The 16,698-nt window shown below is 40.9% G+C and overlaps 1 protein-coding gene across 3 annotated transcripts in view; it reads right to left on the bottom strand.

Moving 5' to 3' along the window:
* LOC107685057 (ethanolamine kinase 1-like) overlaps positions 1–16,698 on the bottom strand; it is an 81,180-nt gene that overhangs the window by 33,583 nt on the left and 30,899 nt on the right. For 2 of the 3 annotated variants that reach the window (XM_016481518.1, XM_016481509.1), the window contains exons 4-6: positions 16,160–16,308; positions 12,933–13,016; positions 12,669–12,829 (exon numbers count right to left, since the gene is read on the bottom strand). In XM_016481518.1, coding sequence (XP_016337004.1) covers positions 12,669–12,829; positions 12,933–13,016; positions 16,160–16,308 — 394 coding nt within the window. Of the gene's footprint in view, positions 1–12,358; positions 12,489–12,668; positions 12,830–12,932; positions 13,017–16,159; positions 16,309–16,698 lie in introns of all 3 variants that reach the window. The other variant, XR_001633922.1, reaches the window with a different exon arrangement.

Genomic DNA, 16,698 nt, shown 5'->3' with positions numbered 1-16,698 from the left:
GCTCTCTCTCTCTCTCTCTCTCTCTCTCTCTCTCTCTCTCTCTCTCTCTCTCTCTCACACACACACACATTATATATGTATATATATATTCTTTATTTTTTATTTACCATGCTGTCATACTTAACATATTTTATAGGAAATGAACAGCAACACAATAAGGTTCTGAAAGTGCTGTAATTGTTTGTGTTATCACTTTGCTTATAGAAGGTTGTGACAGACCCAGATCATCACTGCTGCATAGTTGCATTTTTCCAGTTGCCAAACATGTTAATGTAGTTAACGTATTGATTTACTTCAATTTCTGACGCTACGGCATTTCTGCGCGGTGTCGGAGTTGTTAGCGTGTCTGTAATAAGATCGGTCACAAACATAATCCCTGCACGATCTAATGTGTAGCGTCTTATTAACTCACTGTCATGCATTGTGCAACAAATTTCTTCTCCCTCTTCATGTTTCATGTCCATTTTTTCCACTGCTAAAGAAACTCTTAAGCCTCTTAAAAGTCAAGTCCGTACTCCTAACAATTTTGGACCTTAAGACCTCTTTTAATGGTTAAGATGATTTTTGAATTACTTTTTTCTTTACTAGGATATTTTCTTTAATTTTAAGAGGAAACACCCACATTTCTAAGAATTTTCTTAGAATTTTGTTACAAGTAGCAATTCTTAGCACTAAGATGCTTCATGAATACGGGCCCAGGAAGCTTAAATGTGCATCCTGCATAAACAGCATTAGTGTCACGGAATACTCGGGAAAACATAGAAGATCCAAGTGCAGTTTATTGTAGTCCCAAACAATGATCCAAAAACAGGGCAACAGGCAGAAAACAAGGGCAAAAGTTAATCCAACACAGAGAAACAAAAAACACAAAGTAACAGAACACAAGGTAACAGAACTCAAAACTCCAGCAACAACAGACAAAAACCACATGACATATATACAGTATATAGGTGAGCATAGTACCTTAATTACACACAGCTGAGGGTAATGGAACAATCATGAGTGCAAAGGGTGATGGGAACTGAAGTCCACAAGCAATGGACAATGATCCAGGAGGAGTGCCCTCTAGTGGCTGTCATGGCCACTCGAGCAGATGGCTGTGACAATTAGCTTCTGCTTTTTCAGCAAGCACTCTGTGTTGTGTCTGTCAAATAAGTGAGTCGGAGAAGTGTATGTCTTGTTCCAGTTCACAAATCAGTACAGTTAAATGGTGAGCAAAGAAAAGAGGGACAAGCAGCGTTTTAGGTTGTGTTCCTGTCTATGCTATATTATGGGTGAGGATACAACTGTGTGTTGCTTGTCTGGGAGCGAAGCATGCATGGTCAGATCTCTAGGGGACTGATTGTGTGCATTGTGAGTGGCTGCCACTGCGCACACAATGCCGCCTGGCATTCTTTGAGGAGGGTGCCCAAGCTCGCGGTCCTCACAGTTTTGGTCCCACTGCCGCCAGAGGGGTTGGAGACGGGCCTTGCCTTTTCTCCACCCTCACCCTCTCTCTCAGGGCTCGGAAGCACACACTGCGGTTTCTTTCCCCCGGAGTGAGAGCACAATGCTTCACCTCTCTTCCACCAAGTAGGTTGATGTGGTGAGTGTCGATTAGGATGAAACTGAGGATTTGCCATCCAGTCCATCCAGTATGAGGAGCTGTCGGAGGTGGTGACTCATGCCGTAGCCAAATTAACGTCAGGCTGGCACTTGTCTGCACACCATAGTGGTGCTGCAGGCATACCAGACTGACCTGCTTAAAGACCTGCATGAAGGCAAGGGAGTGGGCTCCAATGACATTAAAAAGCTGCATCAGCTGCAGATGTGTCTCTCCGGGCAACCAAGGAAACAGCCAGAGCCATCCAGCACTGCCATGCAGCCATCCATTTGTTAGGTAGATGGATATCTATATTAAAACCCTATTCAGACACTGTACAGCTCTCATAAACCTGTAAAAAGTGTAACACATCTGCAAAAGAAAATGGAAAAAGAACATTGTGTCTGTGCACATGATAGCTCAAACAAGCTCCATTTCATACACAATGCACTCACAGTTTTGAATCGTCTTAATCACCTTTGGAGGGACACCCGTAAAACTTAAGAAGAGCTCCAGGAACAGGGTTGAGAACCACTGGAGTAGATCATCCAAACAAGCTGACATTCTGAGACCTGCTATTTTCAAAGTGTTAGAGCCATTTTGACAGCTTTGCTGAACGCTTTCAGATTTGCTGAGCACTCACTTATGAGACATTCATAGGCTGTGTGTCACAGTCTTCAGCTGGTGTGCCCAGGATGGCCACCAGAGGACACTGTGTGTTTGTGTAAGCACATGGCTGGTGTTGTGTTTGTTTGGTGCCATGTGCTTTCTCCTGTCGATTGTCTGACCCCGCCTCTCTTGTTACCTCATTATTGTTTCAGTTATTCCACCTGTGTCTCCCTCATTACCTGCCCTACTTAGTCTCCTTGGGTTTGCAGTTCTGTGCTCGGAGCAGGTGACACACAGGATGTCCTGCACAAACTTTCAGAAGGTGCCAAACAACATTTCTGACAGACGCGAAACGGAATTGCAGGGAATTTGAAGGCGGTTGAGCGCGACTGTTCCGTGACTGGATCAGAGGTAGGTGGGCAGAATAATATGAATTATAATGAAGGGGAAGAAGAAGAATGGGGAGAAAATAGGAGATGGATGGATGACAAAAGAGCTACAGGGAATAAAAGAGTAATAAATTAGCAAGATGATGGCACAGAAAGTGAAGAAGATGGACAAACTATGGTCCAGAAAGAAAGAGAGGAAATGTATGTAGTCATAATAAGATTTAATGAGAAGAACCACGGGAGCATGAAGAAGGTTAACCCACTGGTGCTAACAACAACTCTGGCTAATAAGATTGAGGATATAGAATATGCAAAGGTTCTTAACGATGGCAATTTATTAGTGAGGTGTGCTGATGCAATTCAAATGGAAAAAGCGCTAAAAGTTAAAGAAATAGGAAAATGCAAGGTGGAAAATACGGGAAGAGTGGGCGCTCGGATAGGAGGTGGAAGCACTGGAGTGATAACGGGGGTGCCAATAAATGTTAGCATGGAAGAATTAAAAAGAAATATGAAAGGAGGGAATGTACTTAATGTACAAAGACTGAAAACAACAAATGAAGGAGTGATGAGAGACAGTGAATCGGTGTCCGTAGAGTTTGAAGGAGAAAATATACCAAAGAGGGTATTCTTGGGATTTATGAGTTATCCAGTAAGGATGTTTGTACCAAAGCCAATGAGATGCTTTTACTGTCAGAGGTTTGGACACACTGCTAAGAATTGTAACAGCCAGAGAAGGTGCGCTAGGTGCGGAGGGGACCATGATTATGGAAAGTGTGGAGTAGGGGTTCCACCAAAATGTTGCAGCTGTGGAGGAGCCCACAATGTGGCATATGGAGGCTGTGAAACTATGAAACGGGAAACTAAAATTCAAAAGATAATAGTGGAGAGAAGGATATCCTATGCTGAAGCTGTAAGTGTATCAAAAGAGAGAGCAATTGGTGTAAGAGAATTAGAAGGTATGGTAGCACAAGAACAAAATCAAAGAACCAATGAAAGAATGTATGTGGAAAAAAGAGATTTAGTTACATTCATAGCAGGGGTGATTAATAGTACTGCAGAAGTTAAATCAAAAAATGAAAAAATTCAGTCGATGGTTAAAGCTGCAGTTAATCACTTAGGACTAGTAGGACTGACATGGGAAGAAGTGAGAGAGAACCTCACTTTTCAGTCAAGTCAAGAAGCACCATGGGTTGGTTAATAATTTTAATGGTAATTCTTTTACAGTTGAATGCTAGAAGCTTAATGGCCAATGGTCAATAATTTAAGCATTGCATAAATTAATTAGAAGAGAAACCAGATGTGTTATGTATTCAGGAAACATGGCTGAAACCAAATCTTGATTTTGTAATACATGGGTACATAGTGTTAAGGAAAGATAGAACTGATGGAGGAGGAGGAGGATGGTGTGCTTTTATTAAAATTGGATTGCCATATAGGTTACTAGAAATGGGAGTAAATCAGGAATACATAGCGGTGGAGGTGTGGGAAAGAGGGGAGGGGAGGGGATAAGTGTTATCAACTACTATAATCCATGTAAAAGGTTGTTGCTTGATAACTTACTAAGTTGTAAAAAAAGTGGTGTAAAAACAGATGCAAATGGCAAGACTATAGAAGAACTGATGGATGAAAGAGGATTGGTCAGTTTGAATGATGGAAGTGGAACAAGGATAAACTTAGTAACAGGAATGGAATCTGCATTAGACTTAGCTTTAGTGTCTAATACTTTGGCTGGAAGGAGTAAATGGGAGGCCTGGACAACAACTACGCTGGGTAGTGATCAGTGATCATAGAGTCCTATGCAGAGTTGGTGGGAGATAAGAAGTAAGGGTAGAAGAAAGAATCCCAAAGTGGATATTTGAAAAAGCAGACTGGGATAAATTCAAGAAGATGAGTGAAGAAACAATGACAAGGATTGATATAGCTGGAAATATAGAGGATGTAAATAAGCAAGTTACTGCAGCAATTATTATGGCAGCGGAGAAAGCTATTCCTAAGGGGAAAAACAGAGGTAATCGAAAACTGGTGCCCTGGTGGAATGAGGAGTGTCACGAAGCGGTAAGAAAAAGAAATAAAGCATTCAGACTAGTAAAAAGGAATCATAATATGCAGAGTCTAATTCAGTACAAGAAGGCGCAGGCAGAAATGAGAAGAACTATACGACAGGCAAAGAGGCTAAGTTGGAAGAATGTTTGTAATGAAATTGGAAGATCAACACCTGTGGGCGAGGTATGGTCAATAATAAAGAAGATGGGTGGAGAAAGGAGGCAGTGGGAATATCCAGTGTTGATATTAGAGGAGGAAATGGGTGTCACTAATCTGGAAAAGGCAGAGATTATGGCAAAATCATTTACAAAGATACACAGTTCAGAAAATTTGTCCGAAGAAGAGAGAAGGAGAAGGTCAGTAACTTTGAGTCAACATGTACATGCTTTAAATAGGAAGGAAGAGACTGGTGGTATTATTGACGAGCCTTTTTCTCTGGCGGAAATGGTAAGAGCGATTAAAAGAGCAAAGCCTACTTCTCCAGGGAAGGATCAGGTGTGTTATGTAATGTTAAAACACTTTGGGGAAGGATCACTGTTAAAGTCGCTGGAGTTGTATAATAAAGTGTGGAATGAGGGAAAACTGCCAATTGCAGGGAAAGAAGCAATAGTGATTCCGATAAGGAAACCCGGCAAAGATCCAACTATACCCATACGTTACAGACCAATTGCCCGTACATCTAACTTGTGTAAGATAATGGAGGGAATTATAACAGATAGATTGTCATATGTAATGGAAAAAAGAGGTTTATTGGTAAGCTGTCATAGTGGTTTTAGGAAGGGAAGGAATACAATGGATTCAGTAGTAAGATTAGAGACTGAAATAAGGAAGGCACAAACAAATAAAGAGACCGTAGTTGCAGTATTCTTTGATATTGAAAAAGCCTATGATATGATGTGGAAGGAGGGGTTATTAATCAAGCTGGATAAAATAGGGATAGGTGGGAAATTGTTTAACTGGATAAAAGACTTTCTGTTTGGTAGGAAAATTCAAGTGAGAATTGGGGCAGAAATATCAAGCCAATATGAGTTTGGGAATGGAACACCCCAAGGAAATGTGATAGGTCCACTGTTATTTATTATTATGATAAATGATGTCTTTGTAAATGTTCCAGAAGACATTGGAACATCTTTGTTTGCAGACGATGGGACAGTGTGGAAAAGAGGAAGGAATACAGAGTACATAATTAGGAAGGTTCAGAAAGCAACTGATAAAGTGGTAGATTGGGGATATGAATGGGGGTTTAAGTTCTCAATAGAAAAGACTCAGACAGTCTTTTTTACCAGGAAAAGAATTCAGGAAGATAGGAGGTTAAGGATGTACGGCAGAGAGTTAGAGAGGGTAGGATCCTTTAAATTTTTCGGCGTGACATTTGACTCGAGGTTGACATTTGCAGAGCAAATAAAGAAAATTGAGGACAAGTGTAAAAAGGTAATTAATGTGATGAGATGTTTGACAGGAAGAGAGTGGGGAGCCAGTCGTTCATCTCTTAAAAGGATATATGTGGCCTTGATAGATAAGTCCGCTGTTATTATTATGATAAATGATGTCTTTGTAAATGTTCCTGAAGACATTGGAACATCTTTGTTTGCAGATGATGGGGCAGTGTGGAAAAGAGGAAGGAATACAGAGTACATAACTAGGAAGGTTCAGAAAGCAATTGATAAAGTGGTAGATTGGGGATATGAATGGGGGTTTAGGTTCTCAATAGAAAAGACTCAAACAGTCTTTTTTACCAGGAAAAGAATTCAGGAAGATAGGAGGTTAAGGATGTATGGCAGAGAGATAGAGAGGGTAGGATCCTTTAAATTCTTAGGCGTGATATTTGACTCGAGGTTGACATTTGCAGAACAAATAAAGAAAATTGAGGACAAGTGTAAAAAGGTAATTAATGTGATGAGATGTTTGACAGGAAGAGAGTGGGGAGCCAGTCGTTCATCTCTTAAAAGGATATATGTGTCCTTGATAAGATCGGTGTTGGATTATGGGAGTATAGGGAAGTCGTGGCCTAATGGTTAGAGAGTCGGACTCGTAACCCAAAGGTTACGTGTTCGAGTCTCGTACCGGCAGGGATTGTAGGTGGGGGGAGTGAATGTACAGCGCTCTCTCCCACCTTCAATACCACGACTGAGGTGCCCTTGAGCAAGGCACTGAACCCCCAACTGCTCCCCGGGTGCCGCAGCAAAAAAATGGCTGCCCACTGCTCCGGGTGTGTGTTCATGGTGTGTGTGTTCACTGCTGTGTGTGTGCACTTTGGATGGGTTAAATGCAGAGCACTAATTCCAAGTATGGGTCACCGTACTTGGCCACATGTCACTTCACTTTCACTATAGTGGTCAGGTCTGCAGCTACGTCTCTTTTAAAGAGGTTAGAGGTTATTCAGACTCGAGCACTAAGAATTTGCTGTGGTGCTTTTAAGACTTCTTCAGTACCTGCTATACAGTTGGAAATGGGCAAAATGCCACTGGAATTAAGAAGGATTCAACTGATGGCTAATTATTGGGCAGGACTGCAGGGATATGATGACTCTCATCCCACAAAAGCAGTACTGCAGGATTGCTGGGAAAATGGAAGAAATTTAAAGGAAAACTTTGGTCGGATTGGAAACAACGTAGCAAAAGAGTTAGAAGTGTTTAACTTGCGAATAAGCCCTACGGTAGTTTTTCCAGAGATTGCCCCTTGGAAGATTGCATGGCCAGATGGTAGACTGGTTTGTGCTTAAGGAGAAAAAGAAAGCAAAGGAAGAAATTTTGAAAAATGTTTTTAACAATCGAGTAGGAGGTAATTTATAGTGAATTCATACAAATTTATACAGATGGTGCTAAAAAACCAGAGCCAGGAAAAACAGGGTTTGGGGTGGCAATTCCGGGAAAAGAAATAGAAATTAATAAAAGAACATCTAATAAGTTAGGGGTATATACAGTGTGTATGTATGTGTGTGTGTGTGTGTGTATATATATATGTATATATATATGGCAATTTGCAATCTGCTTTGCAATGGGTGGAAAGGGAAGGGCAGGGAAAGGTTTTGGTATGCTCTGACTCTTTATCAGTTTTAGCGAGTTTAAGGTCATTCCATTCAAAAGCTCGGCAAGATATCCTGTATGAAGTGCTACAATTAAACACAAGAATAGTTAATAAGGGATATCAGGTAAGATATATGTGGGTCCCAGAACATGTTGGGATTAGGGGTAATGAGATGGCGGACAGGCTAGCTAAAATGGCACTAACAAAAGAGAACTGAGAAATGCAGGTTAATGTAAGTAAGGCAGAGGTTAAATGCATAGTATGGGAGAAAATCAATAAAAGGTGGCAAGAGAGGTGGGAAAGAGAGGAGAAAGGGAGGCATTTATATCAAATTCAGAGAAATGTTAAAGAGGAAAGGGTGGAAATTGGAAATAGGAGAGAATATGCGGTGATGACTAGGTTAAGGTTGGGACATTGTTCACTGAAAAAAACGCTAAAGATGATACGGAAGCACCAGACAGGGTTGTGTGAGGGATGTCGAGAAGAGGAGTCAGTGGAGCACATAATCATGACTTGTAAGAGATATGAAACACAGAGGCAGGTAATGAAGAATAAACTAAGGGAGATTGGGGTGCAGGAGATCACATTACAAGGGTTACTAAGCACAGTAAATAGGGCACAGAGCAGAATATTGATTACTTTTTTTAAGGGAATCAGGGGTTTTAGGCAGGATTTGATGTGTGATGTCTGTGTGGATATTAATGTGAGGGGGCAATGTGAGTGATGTTATCTATTCCCTTTTCCTACTAAAACTAACACATTATCTGATCCACACTCCAGAGCAGAAGGGGGCGGTAATGCACCAATAAGCTGGATGCCAACTGCTGTTCAACTGGAAAGAAGTTCTGTGCTCTTTCATTATTTGTCGTATGTGGTCTAATGTGTCTATGTGCTTTTAGCCTGCTCTGCCTGTTCCTGTGTGGTCTTCCCTCGCCTTGCCATGCTGTGCCCTGTTTTGGCCTTCCTGCCGGTTTTTCCCCCTTGGGGTAGCTTTTGTTTCCGATTATTGCATCTTTGAGTCCTCGCCTCATCTCTCCACACGGTCCGTGACAGAACGAAGAAGCCATTAGAAGATTCAGCAGAAGATGGGCATATTTTTGTTTCCGGCTCCCATCGAGCAGGAGACCATCTCCAAGGACCTACCCTTGGCCAGAGGACTGCTACTATGCCACCAGAACTATCGCCCTTTTGGGGTATATGCTCAAGCCCTCCTTGATGAAACCGAGGGGCTAGGCTTTAGTGAGTGCACCCTCATACATGCCTTTCTCGCTGGACTGGATGACGCTGTTGATTGAGGAGCTGGGGGATTCAAAAGCCTGCACTTTTTGGGAGGTGGTCGACTACTGTTGCCAGCTAATGGAGAGGCAACTGCTGCAGGAGGAGTGGGTTCCTCTCCCTGTTCTTCCCGCCGGTTTGCCTCGTTCTTGGAGGAGGAGGAGAGCTCCTACTCCATTACCACGGCTGGTGGTCCTGGAGGACCCGACTCTGGTGGGCTCAGTTCTGGTGGTCCTGGAGGATCTGACTCTGGTGGTCCCAAGTCCGGTGGTCCTGGAGGACCTGACTCTGGTGGTCACAAGTCCGGTGGTCCTGGAGGGCCCAACTCTGGTGGTCCCGAGTCTGGTGGTCCTGGAGGATCCGACTTTGGTGGTCTCTAGTCTGGTGGTCTTGGCGGACCCGACTCTGGGGGTCTCGGAGGTCATCACAGAGCCGCCCAATTTCACTGCTGCTGCCATAGTCAAGAACTGTTCTGGACTGTTCTGCGTGCATGGGAGCATTCAGACTCCACTCTAGAGCCTGCTCCAGTCCGGGAGCCCTCAGAGTCCACTCCAGAGTCTGCTCCAGTCCGGGAGCCCTCAGAGTCCGCTCATGAACCCACTCCAGTTCGGGAGCCCGCTCCAGTCCAGGAGCCTTCAGAGTCCACTCCAGAGCCTGCTCCAGTTCCCCCCGAGGTGGCGACTTCTGTTGCAGAACCTCCTGAGGTGGCAGCATCTACTTCAGCTCCTCTCTGGGCGGTGGCGCCCACTCCTGAACTCTCAGTCTGTCTTGTCCCAGCCAAGGAGACGGTTGTTGAACTTTCTGCCAGTCCAGTTACGGCCATCAAGGCTGTTAATAACCTCTCTGTGCTCTTCATTGCAGTCCTGCCTGAGCCACCGGGGGGGGTCATCTGCCTTGTCAACTCCACAGAAGTGTTCATCAGCTCTGCCCTTGCTGCCTGCCCAGCTCCCGGCTCTGCCCTGGTCACTCGCCAGAGTTGCTGTTTGGTCGGAGCCTCATTGTTCAGTCCCTCCGGTCCCGTCCTGGTCACTTGCTCTGCCACAGACTCCAGGCCCTCTCCCACCCCACTGGCCTGGCCCACCATCCCTACCCCTGTTCCACCTCCACCACCACCCTCCTTGACTCTTGTTTTGTGCCTCGGACTGTGGAGCGTCTGGAATCCGCTCCTTAGAGAGGGGGTTCTGTCACAGTCTTCAGCTGGTGTGCCCAGGATGGCCACCAGAGGACACTGTGTTTGTGTAAGCACATGACTTGTGTTGTGTTTGTTTGGTGACATGTGCTTTCTTCTGTCGATTGTCTGACCCTGCCCATCTTGTTACCTCATTGTTTCAGTTATTCCACCTGTGTCTCCCTCGTTACCTGCCCTACTTGGTCTCATGTGTTTGCAGTCCTGTGCTGTTTCATTATTTGTCATATGTGGTCTAATGTGTCTGTGTGCTTCTTGTTTTAGCCTGATCTGCCTGTTTCTGTGTGGCCTTCCCTCGCCTTGCCGAGCTGTGCCCTGTTCTGGCCTTCCTGCTGGTTTTTCCCCTTGGGGTAGCTTTTTGTTAGGTTTGATGATTTTTATTATTAATAAAGAGCCCGATTACTGCATCTTTGAGTCCTCGTCTCATCTCTCCACACGGTCCGTGATACTGTGTGCCAGTTAAATGTGATCGCCTGACATAAAGTTCTCTCAGTATCCATTCCAAAGAATGGTTTTGAGCATTAACATTTTGAACTTTGTTCTTTCTGAGGTGTTTTCTGGTATTTCATAGATCCAGAATTAGACCGAGACCTCCCCCTCTCTTGGGAATGGCAAAGTCCCAGCAGCACTTTTTAAATTGTTCTATTGTTCAATAAAGCGGTTATTTCTTTCTCTAAACTCTGAGATGACTCCCTTTCTGCTGATGACGTTAACACAAACTGCAGACAATAACCCTGAATTATCATTAAAAAAAACAAGTTTATTATGGATACAAACGTATCTGTAGTCTACGTTTTTGCGCAGCCACTTCCTACGCAAAACTTGGGATTTATAAAAACAAACTTGACTAGAAAATTTGTGCGCATGCACGCAAACTCTGACCCATGCGTACAAACTCCTTTTCCTGGAGTGAGAAAATTAATAAAGTAATAAAAATCAATAAAGATAAAACTCTCGTAGATTTCATCCTAAAAGTGTACGTAGGCACAAAAGCTAGATTTTGCATACGCTCAAGTTTTCAGATTTATAAAACCATGCGTAAGCCAGAACCTGTGCAAAAAAATGTATAAATCCCAGTCAGGGGAAGATTGTGCGTACGTGCGTCTCCACCCCGACTCTAGGCACTAGGCACAGCTTACAATGCCTAGTTTTACTATGCATAACCTCATCTGCATATCATTTCCATGCATATTCCCATCCATGTGACACCATGTTTAACACCGTCAAAGATAAAAGACATTAAGGAAATATGAGATACGGACTATAAATGCCATTTGTGCCATACACATGCATTTTTATTGCTTAAAATCATCCAGTATCCTTATGTTTTAGAATAAATATATCAAAGTATTCCTAAAAAACTGTTCAAAATAGTTCTCAGAAAAATAATTTAGAATGGAGTTGATCTCATGCATTTCAACTGGCTCAATATTTCAATTGTTTTAAAAAATTCTAATTAAATTAAATGAATGCAGTTTTGCTGATAAGGTTAACATCTTTTAGTTATTTTTTTTTAGTGGAAAAATATAGGCCTATATTTATTGCAGTGTAAATACAATTATCTGACTCCGCGTCATTGACAAAGTATTTTAAAAAAGGAAACGTGCAAATCTTACCGTTTTCTTCAAGTTGTATTCTTCAAATACAGTGATATTTTTCATAATGTTGTGGAGATGTCTTCACACGACATCAACACTTCCGTGCAGCTGTGGTTGTACAGTAAGCTATTATCATTGGTCCTATTCAAACCGGACAATAGACCGTTCCACCGAATCCAGCAGTGTCTGCCACAATATCGCTAAAATTATCCCTCGCTAAAAATATTTTCTCATAACATGAGATGTGCAGTTTACTTTAAAGATAAATTATTGTGCACCTATAGCTCTCCTCGCTGTCATTAAAACATAACATACCAAAGGAAAAGTAATCAAGCGCATCCACTACAAATAGGCTGTCTAAATTCATTATCATTTTGGTTTAACTTCTGCGCAATGACTTTATGTAATTTCAGTGCTTATCTCCATTAATGAGAGTGGAATAATTAATGTAAATGTATATGATGAAATGAAAACAGTTTAAAATCATTGTTTACTTCATTACATTTCTTTCTCCAGGAAAAAAAGTCCGTACGCATGGGTCACAGTTCAATGCAGGTGTGCAAATTTTCCCATCAAGTTTGTTTTTTATAAATCCCACCTTTTGCGTAGAAGTGTGGTATATCTCTTTCAGGGCAGGTTTTGTACGTACGCGACGGTTATAAATGAGGCCTCAGGCCCCTCAGAGGATCAGCTCATTGCAGGGAACAGTGGTGAGACAGCATGTTGCCAATTGAAGATGATAAATGGAAAATTTCTTGCTCAGTCCACATTTAGGCCTACTACAAAGAAAGGACATCATGAGCCACCCTCATTATCTTTTCCAGTACATTCTGTGACAGACCACAATACTGGGTATTCAGGATTTTAGGTTTCATATTGTACATTCATGCAACATTTTCTGTCACTGTTTGACATTTATATTTTGCCAACTTCACAACTGGCCTTCCCAAAATACTCACCAAGGAGAACTTGCAGACCTGTGCATAAAGTTCCAGGACTTCTTTCTTGGTCACAGTTGAATCCATGCCATTGAACCACTTGAAACTCTCCAGATAAGCAGTAAGCCAATCAAACTGAAGTTCACAGCTAGGGTACAGGCTGGAGTCAACATTATTAATACCTCAAAATTCAAAGACAAATGATCTCTTAGTGTGTTAGATAGACAGTAGTAAAAGTCATATCTTTTAATGTTGGTTATCGTTACTTTTTATTTTTATTTGTACCTGCAAATTCATTGAAATGGTTTCCAATATCATATGCTTGGTAATTAAAATCTGCATATTCATAGTCAATGAATTTTACTGCGCCTACAATCAGGGGGAAAAAAGTTATTATGAGTCTATGGAAAACAGTACAAGACACAATGAAATAAAATGCAATGCACTAATGAGTGTCAAAATCATTCAGTATATAATTGGTTCCTCCAGGATTTCGTGGGGCTTTTTTTTTTTTTTTTTGAGACCTAAAATAATTGAGTTTGCGGCAGCTTTTCTCAAAATTTGTGGCAATAATTACAGGATTTCTTGTGTTGTTTTGCAGTGAGAAAAAAAAATAGCACAGACAACATTGTTCTAACATTATTTATTTTCTGACCTCAAGAACCATTGGGCTAATTGTTAAAAAGAGAACACTTAGAGAAACAAAACGAGAAACTTAAGCGTTGTCTTCTTACCCTATAAAGCCTACTATATCATAATTTATACATGGATTTCTAAAGATTTTAAATTAATAATATGACCCAAACTTTGGTGAAAAATCTCTAATACAATTATTAGCACTAGTAATAGTAAAAAAAATCATGTTAAATTGTACCAAATAATGATACAACAGGCATTTGAAGAACATTTATTTGTTCATCTTGCAATCATCTTTGTAGGCATCCTGAATTGTATACTATTATAAAAATCACATTAATTTACATTTTTTGCCATATGAATAAAATTTTGGTCAGTTTGGGTCTCTGAATAAAAACTGGTGTATCAAGTATGACAGAAAAAAAAAAACATGGCTTTTTTTTGTCTTTTAAATTTTGTCTAAAATCAAACAAACAAAAACCCTGACTATTACTGCATTATTTCAAGCTTACGTGATTAATATTATATTTTTTTTTTAATTCCTTGTCTGTGTTGGTGTTGTTCAGAATATGCGATCCTCTTTAATGTGGCATATAGGCATTGATCTGGTTAATTGATTAATTGATCTGGGGTGCGTTTCCCACAAGCATCGTTAGCTAACTATGGTCGTAAGTTCCATTGAACTCTATTGGTAATGACAGAACTTGCGACCATAGTTGCTTTTGGGAAAAGCACCACTGGTTAATAGAAAATATGTCATTCAGAGTGCGCACGCTTCTGTGCATGTGTGTGTCAGAGATAATGCGTGCTGTACAGTGGGAGCAAATGCCATGCAGAAGCAACGGCGTAAACAGAAATTGTGATCACACAATGAGTCTATGCCCAAACTATGTGGGAAATCTGTGGCAATTTAGAAAAATTGCAAGTTCTTCCAAATTATGGTAAGTTTGTTTGATTTTGCATTTTTGCACTGATCGAAGAATCACAAAATCCTGGAGGGATTGTATTATGTATTATGGTTTCACATTTCATCAGTACAACTAAATGCACCAAAATATCTGCTATAAACATTAATTGAACACAATATGTTATGCACAAATTAAAGTGGCTTGAAATACAGTCATGAAATTCATGATATTGGTATGCAATCTTCCAGTTAATCACTTTGCATACAGAATGGCCATATGTATTCTTTCAGCCATTGAGCTTGTGTGCTCCCTATATCTGTAACTTTTGCTCCAGTCTTTGCTGTAAGTCAGTAATCACTGCTGAGTCTTCTCTCTGAAACTCCTACTTCCTCCCCAGCACCACCTGTCTAGATCTAATTACAGTGGAATTATGAATATTTTGTGGCTGCATCATCATGCCTGACAAGTTCAGAGCAGAATGTCGAAGCATATCTTAGCAGTAGGAAGTGCCTGTATTTGCTTTGTACAGCAGCAGTATAGTTCCATGAGTTGTCATAACTGAAAAGTTATTATGCCTACACAATAGAATTAACTAGATTGTTTAGAATATTGTATGTTTCAGAACAGACGAATTTCAATTACATTCACATACTGAATGTAATTCACATAGATAATCGTTTTGATGTACTCTGCTTGACTGAAACCTGGCTAAAACCTAATGATTATATTGGTCTAAATGAGTCTACTCCACCACACTACTGTTATAAGCATGAGCCCCGTCAGACTGGTCGTGGCGGCGGTGTTGCAACAATATATAGTGATATTCTCAATGTTACTCAGAAGACAGGATACAGGTTTAACTCATTCGAAATACTAATGCTTAATGTTACACTGTCAGATATGCAAAAGAAATCTATCGTATCTCTTGCTCTGGCTACTGTGTATAGACCACCAGGGCCGTATACAGATTTCCTAAAAGAATTTGCAGATTTCCTCTCAGACCTATTGGTTACTGTTGATAAAGCGCTAATTGTCGGAGATTTTAACATTCACGTTGATAATACAAATGATGCATTAGGACTTGCGTTTACTGACCTAATAAACTCTTTTGGAGTCAAGCAAAACGTCACCGGGCCCACTCATCGTTTTAATCATACGCTAGATTTAATTATATCGACAACATACAGAACTACCACATTTTGCTATAAGTTTGATTGCATCATATAATAATTGCTGTTAATAGTGTTCATCGTCTGTTTTATTACGTCTTAAATAGATTTTTCTGTACTGCTGGTTCGTCTGGTCAGAGGAGAACTGGCCCCCCGACTGAGCCTGGTTTCTCCCAAGGTTTTTTCTCCATTCTGTCACCGATGGAGTTTTGGTTCCTTGCCGCTGTCGCCTCTGGCTTGCTTAGTTGGGGACACTTCATTTCCAGCGATAACGTTGACTTGATTGCAAAGATACTATTTAAACTGAGCTGGATGTTGACATCACTGAATTCAATGATGAACTGTCTTTAACTGAAAAATTTGTGTTTACTATTGTCATTTTGCATTATTGACACTATTTTCCTAATTAATGCTGTTCAGTTGCTTTGACACAATCTGTATTGTTAAAAGCGCTATATAAATAAAGGTGACTTGACTTGACTTGACATAATAGAGGTCTGCAAGGCTGTAAGTTGGCAAATAATAAGAATTTGAAATCCCTCACCCAGCTAGCTAAGACCTCAGTGTGTGTGTGTGAAAGAGAGAGCGAGAGAGAGAGAGAGAGAGAGAGAGAGAGAGAGAGAGAGAGAAAGAGAGAGAGAAAGAGAGAGAGAGAGAGCAAGAGAGACAGCATGTGGTTTTTGCAGGTTTTTGGTCTTGAGTCCAGTAGCAGACCTCTTTCATGTGGCCAAAACCTCAATTTACATCTAAAGAAAGGCATAATTAAAACAAATCGACTATTCTAATAAATGTTAGTCACCTTCTTCTTGGTTATAGATTACATTTTTAGTCAGGAGGTCATTATGACATAGTACTACTGGGGAGTTGATGTGGGTAAGATGACTCTTCAGTTCCTCCATCTCTTTGATGATGATTTTTAGGCTAGGTGCCTCCACATGGGTACTGGATCTAAAGAACACAAGTGTGCAAAATAGTAATATTTTGGCAGAGCTGAATTGTATATTATTCTTTTTGTCATCTCATAATTTGAAAGCAAATACATGAAAGCTGTCCAAAGAATTTATGAACCAGCAATGAATCTATGCAGTTTAGTTAGTCATACATTTGATGTTTTAAAGGTGAATTAAAGGGGTGATATGATGTTGCTAAAAAGAACATTATTTTGTGTATTTGGTGTAATGAAATGTGTTTATGCGGTTTAAGGTAAAAAAAAACAAATTATTTTCCACATGCTGTACATTATTGTTTCTCCTCTATGCCCCGCCTTTCTGAGACGCGTCGATTTTTACAAAGCTCATCGGTCTGAAAAGCGAGGTGTGCTCTGATTGGCCAGCTATC

The sequence above is a fragment of the Sinocyclocheilus anshuiensis genome, unplaced genomic scaffold (genome assembly GCF_001515605.1).
Source record: "Sinocyclocheilus anshuiensis isolate Anshui unplaced genomic scaffold, SAMN03320099.WGS_v1.1 scaffold749, whole genome shotgun sequence".
Lineage (NCBI taxonomy): Eukaryota > Metazoa > Chordata > Actinopteri > Cypriniformes > Cyprinidae > Sinocyclocheilus > Sinocyclocheilus anshuiensis.
Note: the sequence above shows the minus strand (reverse complement) of the source record. Positions and strands in the feature narration are given on the sequence as shown.